At 52.4% G+C, this 7,850-nt stretch overlaps 1 protein-coding gene across 1 annotated transcript in view; it reads left to right on the top strand.

Annotated features, from left to right (window-relative positions):
• The first annotated feature begins 4,021 nt into the window (after positions 1–4,021).
• The window catches only part of WDR11 (WD repeat domain 11), a 54,394-nt gene continuing 50,565 nt past the window's right edge, over positions 4,022–7,850 (top strand). Inside the window, exons 1-2 of the mRNA XM_090278769.1 lie at positions 4,022–4,154; positions 5,015–5,126. Of these exons, the coding sequence (XP_090134895.1) occupies positions 4,069–4,154; positions 5,015–5,126 (198 nt within the window). The 5' untranslated portion in view covers positions 4,022–4,068. The remainder of the gene's footprint in view (positions 4,155–5,014; positions 5,127–7,850) is intronic.

Raw genomic sequence — 7,850 nt, 5'->3', positions numbered from 1 at the left:
CTTTTCTCAGAAACGTCCTTTAGCCTAATAAGCCTCAAGTATCATGCCATAACATGCAGCGACTAAGCCATGGTAATATCATAATTACCAACGACGTGGAGAGACATGAGAAGAGTGGCCAGATAATAAATCCAACTAATGATTATTCACAAGGCGTAGGGTGTGGGCAGAAAGTGTTTAAGGAAAACCCCGCGGGAAGAGAAGTGGATGCCAAGTCCAGGGTGCCCATCCAGGACTCCTTGCGCAGTCACCCTCTGCACTGCCACGTTTCTGGGCGCCTTTCCTTTAAAAGGTTTTGACTCCATCACCTGTGCATCCTGGTCCGCATTTCATCCCCTACGGGAATCCCCCAACCACTCCTCAGTCTCACACGAGGGCAGCCCTGTATCCTGGACGGAGCCCTGGCTTTAGCGTGAGAAAATCTGGCGGGGGCTTCCCCTCCTCCGTCACTGGCCAGAAGTGTGATCTTGGCCGAGTCACTGATCTCTTCTGGGGCTGAATTCCTTCCCCAAGAACGTGGGTTTGGCAGCACCCACCACCGACAAGAGAGGGTTGGTTCGGACTTCAAATGCTTCTGTTTACATCATCAAGGACTGACCAGTTTGAAGTACCAATGTCATAAGGAAAATAGTCTAACAAATGCGATAAAGCCTTGGTGTGTTGGGGCTGGAGGGGATGGGGGGCCGCACAGTTAACATCAGGAGGAGATTCTGAGTGAAGACACAGCCTGGGCAGCGAGGCTCAGGGCACGCGAGCCTGGGAGCAACACGAGACAACATGGGCCCACATGGCCCCAAGCAGCAGCCCCTCTCCTTGGAAAGCTGACCCTGCAGCCCCAGAGGGGAGCCCCAGGAAGCCGCATCTGCTGAAATCAGCAGGATGCGACTGGCAGTGGGGCCCAGCCTGCTCCCCGCTCCTGACGAAGCGCAGGTTGGGGGCTGCCTGGTGGGTAGTCAGACCACCCGTGCTTTTGCTTGTGTGTGAGGACAACATTTTTGAAAAAATAATTCTCACGTTCGTTGGATAATCAAAACAGATATTTAAGCGTACAGTTTAACAGTGAACTTACACTAACAAAATAGCAAGTCTCAGGAATAAAGGAATAAAATCACTTCTATTCAGATGATAGGCTTTTACTACCACAGCAAACCAAGCCGGCAAGCTCAGTCCCATCCCATGGAGCTCAGCTTTCATGCAGACTGGAAGATTTCCGTCTATTACAGCATACCCATCCAGCCACAGAAGTCCTCTCATATTTCATAGTTTCTGTCAGAATCACAACACAGGTGGATTAATGCACTATCTCTCCTTCTTGGTGGAGAGATTTCGTCTCACAGCAGAGACGGAGGACGCTACAGCCACTTCCTGGTCAGCCTCAGTAAGATTGGTTATCTCTGGCACTATTGGTAGCTCTAAGATGCAGTAAAGGTGTTCATAATTTCTCTTAGTCAAGCCTCTTATTTTTGGAGAAATAACCTTCATGGTTATTCTTTTTAAATTATAGTTGACATAAATACTATGTTAGCTTCAGGTGCACAACATAGTGATTCAACATTTATGTTATGATGTGAGCATCACAATAATTTGAATAACCATCTGTCATGATATGAAATTATTATTGGTATTATTGACTATTTTCCCTGAGCTGTCCATTACATCCCTGTAAAGTGAAGGGGAATAAGAGGTACAAACCTCCAGTTATTTAAAAAAAAAAAAAGTCAGCCTGGCTTTTTAGAAAGAGCTGAGTTAGCCTATCCAGACCAAGCTCGCCACAGATGGCCCAGAACTGCGATTCACCAATCCTGCCCGGTGGTTCTGGTGCTGACACCATAAGCCTTTGTTTTAAAGCTGGCTGCCGCGGTTTTAGTGCCCTGGTGACGGACAGAGCAAACGCAACCCCACTTTTCCCAAATCCTTGCCGCTTCTTCCCTTGTGGGCCACACCTTAAAGAGGGAACATCTTTCTTCATATTCCAGATGGGACAGCTTAGGGAGGCCAGTGCCGTCGATGAAAACAGGAGGTCCGGATTTATGCCTTCACTCTCCTGGTGAATAATAAAGCGTTGTAGTTCAGGAGCTCCCAACCAGGAAAGTGCTTAAGTGTTCACGATATTCTGGAAAGAAAACAAAGCACAACACCCGGTGGACTAGCTGATGTGGACATGCTATTTATTACCCACATTGCAGGGGTGCACAAACACGGCAGGGGGTCGGCGCAAGAGAGATCGCACCTCCTCCAGTCTGAGGCTTGTTCCTAGGGGTCCCGGACAGAGGAGGCATGTGTCCTACGTGTGTACGTGCAGCAGGAAGCAGTAACAGGGCAAGAAGCCGCTCCCAAAAGAAGGTAAGGAGGGAGTTATAATCCATTTCCAAAACAACACACGTGCCTTCTGGTCATTGGCTGGCTGAGCAGCCCTCAGTCATGGGAGGGGAAGGGCCATGGCCATTGACCGCACAGATGTTTAGGAATCTAAGTGCCGTGTTGGGCTCTGTTCATAGATTGTCTGATGTAATGCGTTTAATCGTCCAGACCGCTGTCCCAACCGCAGCTCGTCATCCGTCATTGCCTTGAATATTAAACATCCATATCCTCAAGGGAGCTTACAGATTTACACTAATTAACCCTTCTTCCTCCAAAAGGGCTACCTTCTGCTTCTGTGAGCCCCTGCACTGACTCTTCATTGTCACATCGCGCCCAGTTGACCTTATGCTTATGGCCACTTAAAACTCCTACACCATCAATCACGTACTGAGGACCAGAAGGGGTGCTGGATGCTGGGGAGAAAGGAAGATGTGGCTTCTCTTTTTTCTCTTCCTCATAGGAATTCTAGGCCTCCTACGGTGTTTATTCTCCGATATCACAGCTGCCTAAAAGTGTGTTAGTCCCTACTGCTAGACAGACGTATCTTCAGATAACTATCAGGTAGGGTCTAAATATCGAAACAGCACAGAACGGCACAGGAGAATGACTTCTCAAAGGCTCTTGCACAACACTTTCAGTTCCATCTCATGGGCCAACATTTAGTCTCACGGCCTGACCTAGTTGTGAGGGCAGCTGGAACGTGTATTCCTTTGATGGAGTGACACTGTGCCCAGATGCAGACCGTGGGTGTGTTCCGATGAAGAAGGGGACGGTGAATTTTGGGAGCCAGTTAGCAATCTTTATCACAAGAGACATCAAAGATTTTTAAGAAGTGGGTGAAAAATTTACACCTGTGGGTATGGGCACCTCTGGCGGCCCCAAAAGCACGGGTGTGTGTGGGGGGATGTGGTGCAGGGAAGCAGCCACGGGGTGTCATGGCCAGAGAGCCCGTGAGAGCAAAGCAGGTTCCTTGGCTGTGACAGCCACATGGGTGAGGCCGGTGCTCTTTGGGGAAGCTGCTTCGTAAGTGACAAGGCGCCCACAGACACCTGGGGAGCCAAAATCACCCATATTTCGTCCCTTTTGTCCATCAGGGAACTAAATGCATCAGAGGAGAAACAGACGCCTGCGAAGACCGTTGCCGGAGGACACGGGGAGGGCGGGCCTGCGAAGGCGCACGCCCAGCGGGCGCACGGGCGCGTGGCCTCGGGGGGGGGGGGGGGGGGGGGACCCTCTGGTTGCTGTTTTTTCCCAATATTTCCAAAACCAGATCCGACATGTGCTCTGCACTGGGAAGAAGTCTCGTTGGCCAAGCCGCTCACCTCACCCGCTGTCTCCGTTTCTCCCGACCGATCCGCCCGTGTATTTACTCTGGAAGCTGCAGCGGGGCAGACACGTGTCCTCTCCCCACGACGCCCCCGCCCCAGCCACGGCGCCCGGCGCCCGCAGCGGCCCTCCGGCGGCCGACCGAGGGCGGAGAGGCTCACCGAGACTCTTAGCGCTTCTTTCCGGGCTCCCGGCGAGGGCAGAGGCCGCCGCAGCCCCGGGCGGCCGAGAACAGCCCCGCCCCCGGCGCGGCGGGACCCCGGCTCCGGCGGAACCAGGCGGCGGGCCCGCGGGGCCACCCGGACGCGGCGGGAGCGGAAGTGCAGCGGCCGCCACTTCCGGGCTGCCCGTCGGGTCGGAGGGCCGCGCCTGGCCGCGGCGATGTTCCCGTTCACGGTGAACTTCAAGGTGTCGGCCCGCACCCTCACCGGGGCGCTCAGCGCCCACAACAAGGCGGCGGCGGACTGGTGAGGGCGCCGGCGCGGCCGCGAGCGCGCGAGGGGAGGGTGGACCGCGGCGGCGCCCCCCGCGGAGCTCGGCCTCGCCGGGCCGGGGTGCCGCCCCCCGGGATGGGGGTCTCCTGGGCCGGGCCGGGGTCGGCGGCTGCTGTGAAGGCGGCGAACGCCCGGTGCGGGGTCGCCGGGCGCCGACCTGTCTGCCCGCTGTCGCGCCCCTGGGCTCCCCGTGGCTCGTCCCGCGCCTGCCCCCGGACACCCTAGTGCGGTCCCTCCCTCTGCTCCCCGCGCCCCTCGCTCTCCCCCTCGGGCGCCGTAACGGCCCGGGCTCGGCCCCTGCGCTCCCCTGTCCGCGGTTCACCTCCGCCCGCCTGTGTCCTGGCGCTGCGGCTTCGGAAATTAACGAGGAAATTAACAACCGGGCGGACGCAGAGCGGAGTCCTCCGCCGCGGCTGCCGGCGGTTGGGCGGGAGGGCGGGAGCGCCCCGTCCGGCGTCTGCCCGGTGGCCTGGCTGCAGGGACCAGCGCCGATCGCGGAGCTTGTGCGGCGGGGCCCGGGCGCTGGGGGTGCTCAGGAGCCGAAGTGGGGCCGTTCGGGCGACTGAGGCCGCAGGCCCTCCGAGGGCGACGGGGAGCAGGGGTGGCTTCATGCTGCCTCACGGCTCCCCTGCAGATGAAAACTGCGTTTCTGCAACATCCCTGAGCTCAGCCGAACCTTCTGTTTAGATGAGATGGTGTAACACGCTGACCTGTGTTCGGGCTTCAGAATACTTCTCCTCGTGCTATTTATTACGTATGAGTTCCGTCGATCATTTATTTAGGACGCCTGTTGCTTGATTTTCCCTAAAGTTGAACATCCCTGTTTTTGTTAGGGGCTGGCAAGGTTTAATTGCCTACGGGTGTCATTCGCTTGTGGTCGTGATCGATTCCAGCACTGCCCAGACTCTTCAGGTTCTGGAAAAGCACAAAGCGGATGTGGTCAAGGTAAGTCGGATTCCGCTCTGGCCCTCTAACATGTCTGTTCTGTAACATGTAGCGCCAGAATTTCATGAAGTCATAGGTATAAATGTGGAATCGCTTTTAAAGATAATAGTCATCTGTTGGGGTTAACCGAGTGTTTCCATGCCCATGACTTACCGTCGATCCGTCGTCGGCAGCCGTCCGTCTCGAGAGACGATGGTGTAGCTTCTTAAGAGTCTATCTGCACCGCCGAGAATGGCTGTGCAGTCCGACTCGGGAGTGACACGGTATCTGTCTCCTCCCGTGTTGAATCGACATCTTGCGATGACGCTGGAGTGTCCTCTCCAGTGAAGCTGAAGCTACAGAGCCTGGGCAGGGTGATATGGAGGGTCTGCTGTTGCCCATGCAGCAGACCCCCCCTCTCTTCGCAGCTGAAGGGTCCAAGGGAAAGACGGAGTCAATACAGCTTGGCTTCAGGTGCGCCGCAGGAGTTGCCGGTGTTGACTACAACGTCAAACCGCCTTAGGGACTCCGGCTCCGGATTTTCTGTCGGGGTTTACTCCCTTAGCCTTTCCCCTGAAGAGGTATGCCGCAAGGCAGCGGAGGTTTTTTGGAGTCAGAGTTTTCCTTCTCTGATGTGCCCTGACTGGAAGATCGAACCAGCGACACTTAGCTCACAGGCCGACGCTCAATCCACTGAGCCAAACCAGCGATCCAGGCTGGGTTATTAAGTGCTAGTTCTGAGGTTATTTTAAAGCTAACGGAAAATCACCAATTCTGCACCCTGAGCTGGACCATTCAGTCATTATTAGTTTTGAGCACTTAGCATGTTCTAAAGAGAAAGAGATGAAAGAAGAGTGAAGTCACAAATGCGGTGTGGTCAGTGAGGCCTGCGTCCTGTGCTGTGGGAAGACAGAGGGGCTCCCTGCGTATGACCTGTTGTGGGGATCTGGGGAGGATCGCAGAAGTTCTCCTTTTAGGAACGGGTAAACAGGAGGTAGCTCAATGAAAAACCTGGGGGAGGAGCGGGGCAGGAAGGAGGAAGAAGACGCACAAAGGTGAGCAGCGTGCGTAAGGGCAGCTAGAAGACAGGATACACATGTAGGGGTGATAAAGGAGGAGGCAGCCAGGGATGTTCACCTGCCCTGAAAGTTTTTATACGATTATGAAAAAATTTGGATTTCTAAGTAGATTGATATGATCATATTTGCATTTTAGAAAAGCTGGCAGCAGTGGAGGGTCTGTCGGAGAAAGGCAGAACGAGGCAGTGAGATCATGCAACAGACTTTGGCAGTAATGTTGGCAGGAAATTCTGAGGGCCCCAAAGAAAGCTGAGGCATGAAGGAGTCTTATTTAGGAGCTGCTGAAGAGGTAAACTTGATAGCTTAATAGTAATCAATATAAGGGGAAGTCAGAGAATAGAGCGATTCCAGAGTTTCTGAGTAACTGAACGACAGCGTTACAATGATAAGCCGAGTGCGTGTCAAGTCAGTGAATTTCAATTTTCAACACAAAATCTGAGCTGCCTCAGGCAACTGGATTACAGTGATCGGAAGCTTTAGGGGTGAGTGGAGGCAGAACGGAGTCTTTATTATTTATTTATTATAACAGTTTGACATACTCCTATCATAAAATTAACTCACTTAAAGGGCCGAATTCCGCGGTTTTTAGCGTAGTCGCAGAGCCGTGCAGCCGTCACCACAGTCTCGTAACGCCAGAAAGAAACCCTGTGCCCGTTAACCGTCATCGCCTGCCCCCAGCCCCACCCTTTCCCGTCCCCTCATCCTCAGGCAGCCGCTCATCTGCTTTCTGTCCCATAGATTCACCTGTTCTGGACATCTCATGTAAGCGGGACAGTGTGTGCCCCGCTCTTCACCTAGCACAGTGTTCCCAAGGGCCCCGTGTTGTGTCATGCGTCGGTACTTTGCTGCTTTTGATGGTTGAATGACATTCCACTTCATGGGTAAACCGCGTTTATTTATGATGGGCTTTTTAGGTATCATGAATAATGCCGTTTTGAACGTTTTAGTACATTTTGTGTGTGTGCGAACACATGTCTTCATTTCTCTTTGGTATATGCCCAGTCGTAGAGTTACTGGCTCCTGTGGTAAGTGTGTCCAGCTTTTGAGGGACTGCCAGACTGTTTTCCAAAGAGGCCGCCTCGTTTTACGTTCCTGTCAGCTGTGTATGAAGATCCCAGTTTGTCCACACCCTCACCACACTTGTCATCTTCTGTCCTTTTGATGATAGCCGTCCTGGCAGCTCTGAAGTGGTTCTCATTGTGCTCTGGTTTGCATGTTCCTGATGGCTAATGATGTTGAGCATCTCTTCATGTGCTTATTGGCCGTTTTTGTGTCTTTGAGAAATGTCTGTTCAGTCCTTTGCCCATTTCTAAATTGCATTGTTTTTTTAATTGAGTTGTAAGAGTGATTCACGTTTTCTAGATACAAGTTTCTTATTAGGTATGTGGTTAGCAAATTTTTTCTTTCATTCTGTGAGTTGTCTTCCACTCTTTTGAAGATGTCCTATGAAGCATAAAAGTTTTTAATTTAGATATAGTTCATTTTATCTATTTTTTGCTACATTCCAGAAACCATTGTTTTTACAATGTCAAGATTTACATTTTTTTTTCCTAAGAATTTTATGGTTTTAGCTCTTATATTTGGGTTCCTGATCCATTTTGAAGATATATAAATGTATACACACACACACACACACATATATATATATACACACATATATAGTGAA

Source organism: Furipterus horrens, unplaced genomic scaffold, assembly GCF_987537825.1.
Source record: "Furipterus horrens unplaced genomic scaffold, mFurHor1.1.pri manual_scaffold_5, whole genome shotgun sequence".
Taxonomy (NCBI): domain Eukaryota; kingdom Metazoa; phylum Chordata; class Mammalia; order Chiroptera; family Furipteridae; genus Furipterus; species Furipterus horrens.
Note: the sequence above shows the minus strand (reverse complement) of the source record. Positions and strands in the feature narration are given on the sequence as shown.